Source organism: Toxorhynchites rutilus, chromosome 3 (assembly GCF_029784135.1).
Source record: "Toxorhynchites rutilus septentrionalis strain SRP chromosome 3, ASM2978413v1, whole genome shotgun sequence".
NCBI lineage: Eukaryota > Metazoa > Arthropoda > Insecta > Diptera > Culicidae > Toxorhynchites > Toxorhynchites rutilus.
In genome coordinates, this window is record NC_073746.1 from 28,901,011 (window position 1) to 28,918,291 (window position 17,281).

General features: G+C 44.2%; 2 protein-coding genes across 5 annotated transcripts in view; both read left to right on the forward strand.

The window, feature by feature from the left end:
• The first annotated feature begins 2,156 nt into the window (after positions 1-2,156).
• On the forward strand, positions 2,157-12,892 carry LOC129772974 (uncharacterized). The gene is made up of 3 exons (XM_055776518.1): positions 2,157-4,823; positions 11,011-11,360; positions 11,578-12,892. Exons 1-3 carry the CDS (start codon positions 2,157-2,159, stop codon positions 12,890-12,892), a joined length of 4,332 nt encoding a protein of 1,443 aa, XP_055632493.1.
• Positions 12,893-14,625: 1,733 nt separating this feature from the next.
• Positions 14,626-17,281, forward strand: part of LOC129775505 (potassium voltage-gated channel protein Shaw-like) — a 410,947-nt gene continuing 408,291 nt past the window's right edge. For 3 of the 4 annotated variants that reach the window (XR_008742971.1, XM_055780317.1, XM_055780319.1), the window contains exon 1: positions 14,626-15,594. The gene's annotated coding sequence lies outside the window, so the exon portion shown is untranslated. The remainder of the gene's footprint in view (positions 15,595-17,281) is intronic. The other variant, XM_055780318.1, reaches the window with a different exon arrangement.

Here is a 17,281-nt window from a genome sequence, read left to right on the forward strand (position 1 = left end):
CGACATGATAGCCATCCAGGACAGGATAATGCCGACGAGAAACTGCAGGCGGTACGTCTGGCATCAAGACGTTGATGACATTTAACGGATGTGCCATCAACCAGGTGAAAACATAGAGCACATTATGGGAGGCTGTCCCGTTTTGGCCAACGCAGCCTACACCGAGCGCCACAACAACGTGGCCCGTATTGTTCATCGACAACTGGCGCTCCAATGTGCTCTACTGGAAGACAACGTACCAAACTACCGGTACCTGCCTGCACCTGTCCTGGAAAATGACCGTTTCAAGCTGTACTGGGATCGCACTGTTCTGACCGACCTCTCGATCCACCACAACCGCCCAGATATAATGGTTTACGACAAGAGCGACCGCAAAGTCACCATCATCGATGTCGCTATTCCACTGAACCAGAATCTGGAGGAGACCCACGGTCGCAAAATCTGCAAGTACCGACCATTGGCCGTGGAGCTCAAGGAACTGTGGGGGCTAAGGGAGGTCCCAAGAATTGTTCCAGTCGTTCTCTCTGGAACTGGAATTATCCCGAAGACACTTCTGGAAGCGCTAAAGGTGTTGAACATCGAGAAGGAATTGGCCGGCATCCAAAAGTCGGTCATCCTTAACACCTGCGCGATTGTCCGACAATTCCTCGGTCAGGACTAAAACAGCACGAGCATGCAGATACGTGCATTCCGCAGAGCCTAGTCCCCCTTTGGCATTCAGAAGCCCGGGGGCAGGTGAAAATTCTGGCTAGGTTCGCCTAGTTAAGAAGTGAGATAAGTCTGCCAAAAAAAAAAAAATGGTTACAACGGATAGTCTTAGCTCTGTCGAAGCTATCCGTTCAGTGAGGCCGGAAAAGCACTCGCCGTACTTCCTTGAGAGAATACGAGAAATTTTGAGTGCTTTATCCAGACGCTGTTATGTCATTACCTTTGTCTGGGTCCCTTCACATTGCTCAATTCCGGGTAATGAGAGGGCTGACTCATTAGCATTTTGGCAGTTCTTAGTTGGAGACAAAAGTGTTCGGAATATGAGTCAGTGACAAAAATGGTGTTCGGAATTTGAGACAAATGTGATTAATGTAATTTTCAGTTTTTCACCATGAAAATATATTTGTGAATCAATTTTTTGAAGTCAAATGAAAAAGAAGGCTCTATTGTATCCAAAAATCAAATTAATTTCGCGATAAAGTACCATTTTGAATAATGAGACACTGTTTAATGGCCTCCAAAGCTTAAGTGTTCGGAATTTGAGACAAAACGGTAATTGGCAACCATACCTGGGTGCTTGTTTTGGATATTTGAGTAGGTTTGTGTACAAATTTCATTCATCATCCGTTACCTATTGATGGGTTTTTCGTCTACCAAGCTTCTCCATTAGGGGTCTGTTCTAGTGTAGATGCACCAATTCCGAACGTTTTTACAAGTTCTGAACAAATAAAGCAAATAATAGTTTTACTATACATTATATCATTACTTGTTTCTTTATTTTTTAACAATACAACAAGAACTAAAGGGAACAAAATAATCCAAATCAGAATAGTTACAAGTTATTGTGTAGTGAGGGGGTTAAAAAAAGTAGTGCCATGGCGTACACAATTCCAGTCCTTCTGGTTATCCTAGACAATAAAATCGAACAGATTATCAATCAGTGAAGGTACCGCTATCGCATGAACCTCGGTTAAGTCCATTTTTTTTACAAAATGACTGCCGTTTGAAAAAATGAATGGCTCGTTGCACATTTCTTATAACAATTTCTATTTTTTTTAAATAGTGAAATTAAAAAATTGTAATTTTTATGCGATAGAGAGATGTTTAAAGATTTGTTCACATCAAATTTGGAATGAATCGGATATAGGGAACTTGAGATTTCGTGTAAGCCAATTTAAAAAAAAACTAGTTTCGGGAAAAACGCGTTTGAAGTATTGTGTCAAGGCCGTACTAGATTAGATACCGTATTGCTCAAATGGCTTTAATTCGGTATATAATTGGGTTTTCGAAAAGTCTCTTCCGGGGTATGTTCTTGAATGTCTGAAAGAAAAATGAAAAAAATGGTTTGATTTATTTTCCAAATTTCTAGAATATGTAGATATTTCAGGAAACAACAGAAAATATGAAAATGGTCATGATTTCTAATAACTCGTTTCTTATCAATATAAATGTTAATCCCGCCACGTCTACGGACCCGTCAAACCACAACTCTCCTACCGCAGACATCTCGTATACCAAATCTTCTGACTGAGCGTGTTCTGGTGCCTCCTCCAGCAACCGCACTTGCAGAGGAAACAATATGTATCCTCAATCGAAGCCAACTGGCTGCGAGACAAGCAATTTCCAAAGACCTGCCTGAGTTCGCTGGAAACCCCGAAGACTGGCCATTGTTCTTCTCGATGTACGCGTCATCTACCCAGATGTGCGGTTTTAGTAATGAGGAAAACATGCTGCGACTACGCAAGTGCCTAAAGGGAAAGGCATTGGAGGCTGTCAGATGTCGATTACTCCATCCTTCGAATGTATCTGGCGTTCTTTCCACATTGAAAATGCTATATGGCAGACCAGAAACAATCGTCCAAGCAGCGATTAGAAAAATTCGCTCCCTACCATCCCCGGAGATCGATCGACTAGAGACATTGGTGACCTTCGCACTAACCGTCGAAAATTTGGTAGCAACAATAGAAGCATGTGGAGTACAGGACTTCGTGTACAACGCTTCGCTCAAGTTTGAATTAGTGGATAGGCTACCACCAACATTGCGATTGGATTGGGCGAAGTATTCTCGAGATAATCCGGCCCCGAATCTTACGGATTTTAGTTCCTGGCTATATTGTATAGCGGAGGATGCAAGCGCGGTTATGCAGACCACTACTTTTATTTCACGTAACCGAGGCAACAAGAAAGACGCATTCATCAACTTCCATTCCGAAACTGACGTCAATTGGTACGGATCCCCTTCGTTTCCAACAAATGAGGTTCATACACATGGACGAGACACGCCAAACAAGTGCGTCGCGTGCAAAGGTTCATGTTCATCGCTTACAAGATGCAAACGATTCGTCGACCTGAGCTACGAGTCGAAGTGGGCAGTAATACGAGAAGCGAAATTGTGTCGTAAATGTCTGCGCAAGCACAACGGTACGTGTAGACAACAAGGCAAATGTGGAGTCAATGGGTGTAGCTACCTGCACCATCCTCTACTCCATGCAGAGAAAATTGAAGTCGATAGAAGTTTCCCACACACAGATGCCGCTACGAACACAAGTTGCAATGTTCACCAAAGCCAGACAAATGAGGTGTTGTTCCGGATTGTACCCGTCGTACTTTATGGTCCATCTAAAATGGTTCATACTTACGCGTTTATTGATGATGGTTCCGAGCTGACGCTCATAGAACATTCTCTTGCGCAAGAGCTGGGACTTCAAGGTTCTCAGAAGACGCTCTGCTTAAAGTGGACAGGTGGAACTACAAGAATGGAGAATGAATCTCACAAGGTGGAACTTGCTATATCTCCTACGAGAAATACATCTCAGAAGTATCATCTGACGAGTGTTCGAACTATACAGGAGTTAAAACTACGACCACAAACTCTGATAGCATCCGATGTGCAGAGTCGATATACCCATCTTGCTGGCATTCCTCTCGAATCCTATACCGAGGTAAGTCCGCGTATTCTGATCGGTTTGGATAATGCGCGGCTCGGACATGCATTCAAGAGTCGGGAAGGAAAACCATTCGAGCCGATAGCCGTCAAAACACGTCTGGGATGGATTGTGTACGGGAACTGCTCGTTCAAACAACTCTTCGGGAGCCACATCAATTACCATGCTGTACAAGTGTGCGAGTGCAACGAAGGCTCTGATGAAAATTTACATGCAGCGATGAAAACCTATTTCACTCTTGACAGTATGGGTATCTTCAAGCCTGATAAGCTACATCTCTCTGTAGATGACCAACGTGCTACGAAAATTCTAGAAACGGTGACTTTTCTTAAAGAAGGCCGCTTCGAATCTGGTCTACTTTTCAAGTACGACACCGTGCGTCGTCCCGACAGCAAAGCGATGGCCCTCAAAAGATGGGAATGTCTTGAGCGCCGAATGAAGAAAGACGATGTTTTGGCGAAGACAATACGGGAAAAAATGGCCGAGTACGTTCAGAAAGGGTACGTCCGAAAGTTGACAGAGAAGGAGTTGAAAACCCGTCGACTGTGCGAGTGGTATCTGCCAGTATTTCCAGTCTTTAACCCCAACAAACCGGGAAAACTTAGGTTGGTTTGGGATGCGGCAGCAACAGTTCAAGGAATATCATTGAACTCAGTCCTGCTGAAAGGGCCCGATCACATGGCATCGCTTTTATCAGTTCTGATTCAGTTTCGGGAGTTTCGAGTTGCAGTATGCGGGGACATTCGTGAAATGTTCCACCAAATTATGATAAGGCGAGAAGATCAGTATTTTCAATTATTCTTCTGGAAAGAAAACGAGGATAATGACCCACCAGATGTGTACATTATGAAAGTGATGACGTTTGGCGCCTGCTGTTCGCCCGCGACAGCCCAGTATGTGATAAACATCAACGCCAAACGATTTGAGCACGAATGCCCGCAAGCTGTTAACGCGATTGTGAAAAATCATTACGTTGATGACATGCTCGCTTGCGTCGAAAAAAATGAAGATGCTGTTAAGCTAGTACAAGACGTCAAACGCATCCACGCCGCAGGAGGATTCGAGATGCGAAATTGGCTATCCAATTCATTAGCTGTCCTGGCTTCCGTTCAGGAAGAAGTGACTAACGAAAAGAACCTCGGATTTGGCGAAGAAAACGCCACCGAAAAAGTATTGGGACTTTTTTTTTTTTTTTAATTCGTTTATTTTTACAGGCTCAGTTACTTAAGTTTAAAGGATTCTTAAATATAATTTTAAAACTATATATATATAAACAATTTTCTTACATCTATGGTTAGTAAGGTGGAAAACCGATTACTCGCGGTGTACTCGAGTTTAGGAGGGTGACATATTTTTAGGAGAAGGATGGGATATAAGGAAATTGTAACAATGTTGATGAACACTCATTTCTTAAATCTATTCGTATATCTATAGTGTATTTACATTTCAACTTATTCTACTATTTATAGCAAGGGGACGAATTACCCGCGAAGGAAGGAAAGGAGGGTATAAGGATGAAGAGACAATCACACACGAAGATCTATAGCTTTAAGGAAAACATATATATGGGACATGTAATCAAGGTCTAACCGAGCCAACACATCTCTCACCGGCACATTGGGCTGTCTTCCTCGGGTCCGAAGGGAGTTTTCTAAATTCGATCTGGCGACCAGATACACCTCGCACGACCAAACAATGTGCTCGATGTCGTGATAACCTTGGCCACAAACGCAGAGATTGCTGCTGGCAAGATTGAAACGGAAGAGTAGTGCATCTAACGAACAGTGATTGGACATGAGTCGGGAGAAGGTGCGAATAAAGTCCCGACTCAAGTCCAGACTTTTGAACCACGGTTTGAGGCTAACCTTAGGGATAATCGAGTGAAACCACCGGCCCAATTCATCTTCATTCCACTTGCGTTGCCAGTTAGCGATGGTATTTTTGCGAACTAAAGAATAAAATTCATTGAAGGCGATTTGACGCTGATAAATATCGCCTACAATTGCACCTACCTTTGCTAATGAGTCAGCCCTCTCATTACCCGGAATGGAGCAATGTGAAGGGACCCAGATAAAGGTAATGACATAACAGCGTCTGGATAAAGCACTCAAAATTTCTCGTATTCTCTCAAGGAAGTACGGCGAGTGCTTTTCCGGCCTCACTGAACGGATAGCTTCGACAGAGCTAAGACTATCCGTTACAATGTAATAGTGTTCAACAGGTCGTGAGGCGACGCTGTCCAGCGCCCAGTATATCGCTGCCAATTAAGCAATATACACTGAGCAAGGATTCTGAAGACTGTGTGAGGTGCTAAAAAATTCGTTGAACACTCCAAATCCTGTGGACTCGTTTATAGTGGACCCATCAGTAAAGTACATATTATCACAATTGATACCCCCATACTTTTCATCGAAGATCGTTGGAGCGATCCTCGATCGTTGGTAATCTGAATATCCATGGATATCTTGCTTCATGGACAGATCAAAATGCACAGAGGAATTGATGTAGTCAGGGAAACAAACACGGTTGGGAATATACGAAGAAGGATCAACCTGCATGGAGATGAATTCATGATATGAACTCATGAATCCGGAGTGAAAATTTAGCTCGATCAGCTGCTCAAAATTTCCGATCACCAATGGGTTCATGACCTTACACCGGATGAAGAACCGAAGAGATAATAAATTGAAGCGATCTTTTAGTGGGAGTACGCCTGCCAAAACCTCGAGACTCATGGTATGCGTTGAGGGCATACATCCCAACGCAATACGGAGAAAAAGATACTGAATTCGCTCGAGTTTAATGAGGTGTGTTTTGGCAGCTGATTGAAAACAGAAACTGCCATACTCCATCACTGAGAGAATAGTTGTTCGATACAACATTATAAGATCTTCTGGGTGGGCTCCCCACCAGGTGCCGGTAATTGTACGGAGAAAGTTTATTCTTTGTTGGCATTTTTTACTCAGATACCTAATATGGGCCCCCCAAGTACATTTGGAGTCGAACCAGACCCCAAGATACTTGAATGACATAGCATGAGTGATCGGTTTACCCAAAAGTTGAAGCTTTGGTTTTGCTGGTCTATGCTTCCTAGAAAAAAACATCATCTCTGTTTTCTCCGTGGAGAATTCGATCCCTAGACCAATGGCCCAGGCTGAAAAATTGTTCAAAGTATCTTGTAAGGTTCCTTGCAGGTCGGATTCGTTTGATCCTACGACAGACACCACTCCATCATCTGCAAGTTGTCTTAGGCTGCAATTTTGTGTAAGGCAATTGTCGATGTCGCTTACATAGAAGTTGTACAAAAGGGGGCTTAAACATGAGCCCTGGGGGAGGCCCATGTAAGAGACCCGACTTACTGCCGAATCTCCGTGAGAAAAGTTCAAATGTTTCTCACGAAGCAAGTTATATAACATATTATTCAATAGAGGCGGCAGACCCCGAGAGTGTAATTTGTCCGACAAAACCTCTATTGAAACAGAATCGAAGGCCCCCTTTATGTCCAAGAATACTGAAGCCATTTGTTTTTTTTCGGCGTAAGCCATTTGAATTTCTGAAGAAAGCAACGCAAGACAATCATTCGTCGCCTTGCCCCTGCGGAACCCATATTGTGTATCTGAGAGTAGGCCATTCGTTTCAACCCATCGATCAAGGCGAAACAAGATCATTTTCTCCAACAATTTCCGTATACAAGACAGCATTGCTATTGGGCGGTACGAATTGAAGTCGGACGCGGGTTTTCCGGGTTTTTGAATAGCTATAACTCGTACTTGTCTCCAATCATCTGGAACAATATTATTCTCCAGAAACCGATTGAATAAATTCAACAAGCGATGTTTCGCCACATCAGGGAGGTTTTTCAGCAAGTTGAACTTAATTCTATCCGATCCCGGAGCAGAATTGTTACATGAGAGAGCAAGCAGAGCAAGAGAGAATTCTACCATCGAAAACTCGGAATCAAGATCGCACCTATCTTGTGGTATATCTCGAACAATTTTTTGCACAGGAGCGGAATCAGGACAAACCTTCCGTGCAAAATTAAAAATCCATCGATGTGAATATCCTTCGCTTTCATTCGTTGAAGAGCGATTTCTCATGTTTCGAGCCACTTTCCATAATTTTTTCATTGACGTTTCTCGTGACAAACCTCCCACGAAATTTCGCCAATAAGCACGTTTTTTCCCTTTGATTAAGTTTTTAAATTGATCTTCAAGGGCTAAATACGTTTGAAAATTTTCAGGGGTTCCACGTTTCCGAAAAGCTTTAAATGCATTCGATTTTTCTACATAAAGCTTGGAACATTGGCTATCCCACCATAGATTGGGACGCCTTCGGGAAATGGTGGAACCTGGGATGGGTTTCGTTTGAGCGCGAACCGCGCTGTCATAGATCAAACGAGAAATGAAGTTATACTCCTCCAATGGAGGTAAACCATCTCTGGAATTGATGGCTATAGCAATCGCGTCCGCATATTTTTTCCAGTCAATGTGTCTTGTGAGGACATATGCCATGTTTATAGATTCAGAAGAATTCGACCCAATGGTGATGGAAATTTTGATTGGCAAGTGGTCACTGCCGTTGGGGTCCTGGATTACATTCCACTTGCAATCTAACGATAGTGAATTCGAGCAAAGCGAGAGGTCAAGAGCACTTGGGTTAGCAGGAGGTTTAGGTACACGTGTTGTTTCCCCAGTGTTCAAAACGGTCATATTGAAGCTGTTACAAAGGTCATATATCAACAATGAACGATTGTCGTCGTACTGTTCCCCCCAGGCAGTTCCGTGAGAGTTGAAGTCTCCCAAGATCAATCGTGGCTCAGGAAGGAGTGAGCACATGTCAACAAGTTGATTGCGGCTAACCGCAGCTCTCGGAGGCCAATACAAGCTGACAATACAGAGGTCTTTGCCTCTGATGTGTGCATGACAAGCAACAGCTTCGATCCCTCCAATAGGTGGAAGGTCAATTCGAAAAAATGAGTGGCACTTATTGATACCCAATAGCACCCCTCCGTATCTGTCATCACGGTCCAAGCGTATGATATTAAAATCGTGGAAAGAGATATCATCTCGCGAAGAAAGCCAAGTTTCGGACAGAGCAAAAACATCACAATTGTAGTTATGAATTAAAATTTTGAATGTATCCAATTTAGGGATAAGACTACGACAATTCCACTGTAAAACAGTGATATCTCCGACCTCTCTATTTGAATTAGACATCAAGAGAGATAATCATTGCAAGGAGGGGCCATGTTTGCATCAATTGTTGCAAAATTGTCTTTAATACTGGAAGCATTGAGATGACAAGGGTTCTGATGGAGTCGGAAACATTAAAACACTTGAAGATTTGGTCCAAAAGGTCAGACAACTTTATAAATCCCGATTGGGAAGTTGAACTGGACGGAAAAATAGGGACAGTTGGGGTTTTTGATGTCCCCTCGAGTGCTGGGCCATTCGAAGGTGAATTATTCCCACGGAAACCAGGAGGTCCTCTTGTCCGCTGCACTCGATTTTTTAGGCATGCTAACAGGGGGTATCACCGGAGGGGCTTGTCCTTGAACTTTGGGAGTGGTCACATTTTTGCGCCGGGGATTCCCTTGGAAAATGAACGGTGTGCCCCCGTTAGCTGTGTCCGCTTCTATTTCCTCAACGGGCAACGTGGCGAAGACATTTTGTGTGTTGATTGGTTGTTGTTGGGCCAGTGGAGAAGCGCCCTTTAAAATATCCGCAAAAGTGCGTTTCCAGCGTTCCTTCAAAGAGCGCTTCTGTCTCTTGTAATTTTCACAAACTGAGAGCTCGTGTGGGGATCCCTCGCAATATGGACATTTATGCTCAGTCGCACTGCAGGATTTCCCCTCATGTTGCTCTCCGCAAGTGGCACAGCGCTCCTTGTTGGCACAATAATCCGAAGTGTGACCAACTGACTTGCATTTGTTGCAAGTCATGGGCTTTGGCACGAAGAGTCGCACAGGTAGTCTCAATTTGTCCACCATAACGTAGTCAGGGAGGGCGGCACCAGCAAAGGTGACTCGAAACGAGTCGGACGGCGTAAATTTAGTTTGGTCCCCATCATCGGAAAGTTTCCCGAGTTGGCGACAGTCCAAGATTTTCACTTCCATTGAGGGGAGCTTCTTGAACTTGCCTTTTCCTTCTGCTTTTATTTGTTCGCTCGTCAGACCCGTTTCAGTTATCACCCCCTCAATTTCTACGTTATGGGAGGGTATAAATGTTCGATATTCGAGAGTGAAATGTTGATCAGCAACAATCTCGTTTGCGTGTTTCCGTTCATTCACGACAACTCGCAATTTGTTCGGTCTAACCCTGCGAATTTCAGATACAGAAGTGTATCTGGCCAGATCTTTCATGATCTGAATCACGTTAAGGTTTTTTCCTTTCGGTTTTGGCCGGAGGAAAACAACCCAAGGGCCAGTTCCAGGTGCATCTTCTGGATAAACTCTGACACGTGGAGCGGTGACAACAGAGGGGGAAGACGAGGACGAGGACGAGGACGAGGACGAGGACGAGGACGAGGATGAGGATGAGGACGAGGATTGGGTTGGATCGGAAGCATCAGAAGGGGGAAGCGAAATCGATGATGGGAGAGGGGGAGTGGAAGTAACAGTGGGTTGAGAAGGGAGGCTTGCAATTTTCTTAGAGGGGGGCTTGGTAGGATGAGCGGATTCGTCCTCAGAAGAATTATCTTCCTTATGAGGGACTCGTTTATGTTTTTTCCCAGATCTTGTATGAGATTCATTATCGGAGATCTCCATCTCTGGAGATCCTCCACTATTCTCCATTTTACAAAAATTTCTGTCTTATTTCTAAATTATTTTTGATTTTAACAATAATCTTAAAAAAATAGCAAAAAAAAAATTATGATAATAATATCAAACAATGAACAAATGAATTGAATAATAATATTAATAATAAATATGTGTACCTTAATATATAAGTTGTTCCAATAATGCGCTCTACTGCCCTAATCAGGGAGAGACAGAGGCTACGCGCTACGGAGACAACACAATAGCGCAAGAATAGCTTACACAGCCACGTGATGATGAATCCCGTTTGCGACAGTCACGCGATGGCGATCCCGTTATGCCCAATCAGTTCAACAGCCGCAATCCGGCTCGCTGCAAGAGCGCTGCTTCCTTTGTTCCTTCGTTCCACGTCACAAAAGGTCAGGTCGAAAGCGGACAGCAATGACCTTCACTCGTACACGATTCACTCGTACCAATAGCACAATAGCAAAAGTGGCAACGCACAATACCGACACTGAACTTTACTCGTCAAGAGTTGGATAGCGAATGAATGTATTGGGACTTTGGTGGAATACTACTACGGACTGCTTCACTTTCAAGGTGTCCCCACGGTACAACCAGGATCTGCTCTCTGGGCACCGACGACCCACTAAACGCGAGGTGCTCCGAACACTCATGATGATGTTCGATCCATTGGGCTTTATTGCACACTTTCTCATGTACCTAAAAGTACTTCTGCAGGAGATTTGGAGATCCTCGATTGACTGGGACACCCACATCGAAGAACCACAATTCCAAAAGTGGCTAATTTGGTTAAAGGTTTTACCAGAGGTGAACAATGTCAAAATTCCAAGGTGTTATAGAGTATCCGTGTCATTAAACAGCAAGGTCCAGATGCACACGTTCGTCGATGCGAGCGAGAACGGATTCGCCGCCGTTATATATCTCAGGTTCGAAGAAGGAGACGTCATTGAAACCGCCTTTGTCAGCGCCAAACACGGGTTGCTCCACTGAAGTTCCTCTCCATACCACGCTCAGAGCTGCAATCCAGTGTTCTAGGAGTTCGCTTAGCGAACAGCGTTGCACAGTCATTATCCGCTAGCGTTATTTTTGGACCGATTCGAGAGACGTTCTCTGTTGGATAAACTCCGATCATCGACGATACAGCCAGTTCGTAGCATTCCGTGTAAGTGAGATACTGGAAACATCAGACGTGAAAGAGTGGCGGTGGGTTCCAACAAAACAGAACGTGGCTGATGAAGGCACCAAATGGTCGCGCCAACCGGATCTCAGTGCATCCAGTCGCTGGTTTCAAGGACCGGAATTCCTTCGAAAACCTAAGGCCTATTGGCCGGCTGCCCCACAGTATGGGGTGACGGACACGGAATTGCGAGCGCATGTGTTCATGCACGCTCCCACGGAGGAACCGATTATAAATCCACAGAACTTTTCGAAATGGGCCACTATGCTACGTACTACGGCATACGTTTTTCGATATATATTCAACTCGAAGATGGTCAGTAAGAGTGAACGGACTAGTGGACCGCTAACACAGCAAGAGTTGATAAGAGCCGAGAAATTTCTCTATCGTCTAGCCCAGCAATGCGAGTATGCGGAAGAAGTTTCAATCCTTTTCGCCAACCGCCTAAATGAAACCGAAAGCAATACGATTCCCAAAAACAGCTCTATCGTCTACTTCTGTCCTTTCCTCGATGAGTCCGACGTGTTGAGAGTCCGTGGTCGGACCGGTGCCTGTTCGTTTATCAACTACGACGCAGTAAATCCTATCATCCTTCCGCGCAATCATCACGTTACCCATCTGATAGTACTCCATTACCACCACAAGTACCACCACCAAAACCACAACACTGTTCTAAATGAGATTCGCCAGCGATATAGAATTCCTCGTCTCAAATCCGTATATGCTACGATCCGCAAAGGCTGCCAGAAATGCATGAACGAGAGGGTAGTCCCACAACCCCCAGCCATGAGTGATCTGCCTCCATCGCGCCTAGCCGCCTGCTCTCGTCCGTTCACACATATGGGGGTGGATTATTTCGGTCCAATTATGGTCTCCGCAAATCGCAAAACGGAAAAACGTTGGGTACTAATTGCTACCTGTCTCACCATCCGCGCCATACATCTGCAAATTGCACACACACTCAGTACTGATTCCTGCATCATGGCTCTACGCAACGTAATAGGTAGGAGGGGTGCACCGGCAGTTATTTACAGCGACCAAGGTACTAATTTCCGTGGTGCTAACAGAGAGTTGAAGGCCGTTTTGGCGAATCTAGATCAACAACGTTTGATTGCCGAATTCACTACACCCCACACCAGTTGGAACTTCAATCCACCAGCTTCTCCACATATGGGAGGAGCGTGGGAACGTCTCATACGCACAGTCAAACAAAACCTCAATAAGCTTCTGCCAAAAGGCCCGCTTTCCTACGAAGTCCTGGAGAAGTGGAAAACATCGTGAACTCTCGACCACTGACCAGCATCCCGTTGGAAGACGACGAGTCCCCGGTGCTCACCCCAAACCACTTTTTATTAGGTTCGTCAAACGGTCTGAAGCCATGGACCCTTCTAGACGATAATCCTGCGACACTCCGGAACTGCTGGCAACACTCTCAAACCTTAGCAAATCAGTTTTGGAAACAATGGCTTCGGGATTACTTACCGTCAATCACACGACGACCCAAATGGTTTGACCCAGCGAAACCAATCGAGGTCGGGAATATCGTCGTAATTGTGGACCCTAACTCTCCACGGAATTGTTGGCCGAAAGGGCGAGTTATAGCTACGAAGCCAGGAGCCGACGGCCAAGTAAGATGGGCTACCATCCAGACCGCACACGGCATATATGAACGCCCGGCCGTGAAAATAGCCGTCCTAGACGTGGGCGTCTCTAAGGATACGCCTCAGAAGGACTAACGGCGCATCCCGGGGGGGGGGGGGGGAGTGTTAATCCCGCCACGTCTACGGACCCGTCAAACCACAACTCTCCTACTGGTGTTGTTGCCACTACTGCCCAATTGCTGTTTATCACTGCTACTACTGCCCCAACTACTACTGTTAACCGCGTACCGGACATGGAGTTGTCAACAGTAGTAAATATAAACAATAAAAAGGATAGATGGTTGTGAATAGCGAGAGTGATCAAATTGAACCTATTTTATATTGTATTTCTTATTGGTATAAATTGAAGCTGAATAGAACTTAAAACTATCCATTTATTGATAGAGCGATTACCAGGTAGATTTTCAGAATTAGTAATCAAAATATTGAATTATAATTTGAAGTTTATTTGAAGATTGATTAAAATCTCAGCGAGTAAAAACTGGCTGTACAGAATAGTGCGGTAACGAATCACTAAAAGTGAGTTCCCTCTATTTTATATTTATATAGTATGATTACTGAAGTAACTTATGTATTTCTCAGGAAATTTGTAATTACCATTTTTGAATACACTGCACGGATGTTCGAATAAATTGACAAATTTAGGATTCATTTGTGACCGCACAACAATAAATATCGTGATGTTATGGACTAATGTAAAAATGGTGATTAATAAGTGTACACGATTAATACTATGTTGGTCGCATTGGCGAAAAGAATCATTTCGCTCGTTATTCAACCAACAACATGGATTTTTACTCATCCACAAGATACTAGTGATATTAATCGTTTTGAAATTAGAAAGAGTACTTGCACTTATCCCAGCTACAATTTGGAATTATGTTGATGTTCGTTCTGTTCTGACACAGTTTTATTAACACAATCAGTCAGTATTTTTTCTTAACTATTTGTTATGATATTGTTATGAACACGAAATGAAAACACGAAAACAACGAAATATTGGTAAACGACGGAAGCATTCATTACAGGCAGACGTGTACAATAAATACTCCCTTTATCGTGCATCATCTCTCTCGATTTCATTTTCCAACCATTCCTTCATGATTTCTTCGGTAGAGTGCTTGAACTCAAACAAAGACACGTGCATCTGCAGGCTCCCTCCCACTCACCCGCGGTTGGATCATCCACACCCCCATTACACTCGATGAAACTGCGTCCTCACGAGAGCAGTTGATCGATTTTCTTGCTCCCTTTGCTCTCGTTTTCCATCGCGCGACAGAGAATGATGTTAGTCCACTGGCAGCACCACACAAAGTAACGCAAGCCAGTTCTCTCCAGTAGTTTTCGAGCCGTCGTCCGTTGCGTACGCCTGCGACCGCACCTGGTGGGATCAGTGACATAGTGACAAAGAAGACAGGAAGGACCATTACCCACACACAGAGTGCAAACTTGTTTTTAGGGAAGGACCCATTCCATCAACCCGAAGGAGAAGCCGAACGCAGAAACTGACTGTGTGCCGAGTAGTGTTTTGCCCACACGTGACCGTTTGCTGGTACATATCTGATATTTGGTGTTTGCTTTGTGGTCGTCTTGAGAGGCTGAGTAAGGCTTCGAAAGGGGGTGGGAGTGGTTCGAAGCGAGAGGACGAGAGGCCAGTGCGAGAGAAGTCGATAGCAGGACATTCTCGTTGGCACTGCGGTGGAGTGAGGCGTGTAAAATTGCCGGGTGGGTGCACATAGATAAGGGCAGTGATAGTGATAGTGACCCACTGTTGGGTGATTTGTGTTGGCAGAGGAAAAGCTGCCGAAGGAAAATTATAGATTTTCCCACAGTCAGTGCGGTGCGCGCGGTGTAAGAAAACTTTTCCTGTCTGAGGTTTCTAGACTTCACGCGTAGCTCGGAGTGGAAGGAGTGCGACGATGTGTGAGCGGGGGGAGGTGAAAACCAAATAATTGCACTAATCATTTACAGTGTTGGTTGATGGAGAGAAAGTTCCGAAGAAAGTCAATAAAAGTAGAGTGAAATGACCTACTGAAATTATTGAAGAGAAGCTTGTTCTCAGTGTCCCATCTGCTGCTAAGTGAAGTAATAATTGCACAGTGGATGGAAGCGAAAGTGAAAACTCTTGGTGGTGAGCCGTAAATGGACGTGGCATCCGCCTGAGGCCGGGTGGTGGCCAAGGAACCAAGTTATTGCGTCGGTGAAGGTCGACAATCAACGGCATTTGAACTGCCCTCCCCCGACTTGATTAGTGGGAGGGCCGACTGCTGGCGGCAGAAGAGAGCCTTCGGCGAACATCAATTGGATTCGACAGAGGGAAAGGTTGGTCTCCTGCAGATTTCAATAATTCACTCTTAATTATAATAAAAATATAACCCATTAAGGTCGACGAGGGAAGGACCTCCCTCAATGTCGACGCTTGCCTACAGGGCAACACAAGCGGCGGAGGAAGGGGTGCTGCTGGGTGGAATATCCTTACTTTTCCCACGGTTTGGGTCGATAAAATCGATTTTTATTTCCGAATACGCTTCCCCTATACGACAACCGGTTGACTGTTGTTTGCTTCGGCACTGGGAATGCCCTAACCCGGACCTAAGTACTGGCACACTCACTCGCAGGCACTGAGCGATGATGGGTGTGTAAGTATTGATTTTTTGTTGTTTCGTCCTCTGCCTGCTCGATTCGACTTTTCGAGTAGACACTCTTGTCGGAGTTTGTTCAGTCTCCTGGCTCCTCGGCTGAGTGATTGAAAGTAAACGGAAAATGGTAAACCACCGACGCAACCATTGTTTGGTGCTTATGTTTAGCGAGAGGGGAGAGATAAAGTTGCAAGTCAAGTGGTGTGGCGTTTGGTATTTCAACAAGTTATTCCTAGCGTGCCTAGCTGTTGTGTGGCGCGGAGGAAGGCAGGCGGTTATCGGAAAGCCACGACGATGATGATGATAGAGCTCGGTTAGAATTAAGGGCGGAAATTGGCACACGCATGAAAGTGGTAGTGTCGGTTCTAACGATGCTAATTTGGACGCTAAGATGGTTCGTTAGAAAAACTCGTTGTAATAATTGGTTCTCAATTTACCCTTGACTTGGCGCAAAATGCGCCGCTCTCATGCTATCAGTTCCGCGATTATTGTGTATCAGCGGAGCAGAAGTAATGAGCCCTCGTTTTGGGGCATTTACTGACGCTTACAATTTTACAATGGTATATGAATTTCACACAGACAGACAAATAACAAGTTAGGTGGTTTAGATCTTGACCTACATATCTCGTTATAGGTTAAAGATTTGCTGCCCAAAAACACTCAGGAAGTTCATTGAAGTCCTGAAGAATTGTCAAAATTTCCCGGAATAATAACTAAAATTATAGACATATCTTCTTTTGACAAAAATTCTCCAGAAATTTTTCCAACAAATGAGGTCCTCCAATCATTTGTTATAGAAGTCTGAGAGTTTTAAGTGACACTATCAAAGACGAGGGCTACTATTTAGATGTTCTATATTATTTTCATTTCGAGAACAGCTACAGGAGCTTGCATAAATCTGTGACTTTCTCTGCCCGCAAAGAGCGAAGTTCATACATTTTTCTAAAACTGATAAAGCTTTTTCTGTGCAGAGGATAATCCAGCAAAGTGTTTCTTCTTCCGTAAATGACACTAATATTCGTTGAATCCGGTTATCGAGATTTCTGTGACTTTTTCCGTCACAAAGGATAATCGGAAAATGCCAAACTTCTTATTTATCTTTAAGAACATAAAATGATGAAACTGACCACTGGTTTTGTACAAATTTGACACAGCAAAAAGCAACAACATTTGTCAGAACAGGTGCTTTCATACAAAACCATACATACCATTGCACTATGGCCCAGGAGGTGCATTTAAGTGGAAATTAGCATCTAGAGCTCGACAGTGATTCTCTAGACAAAAACTGTCTTCGACAAAGTTGTTACATATAATAGAGCGCTCATTTTTATGTTATCAAAAATAGGGTGACCAAAATTGTCGATGAAATA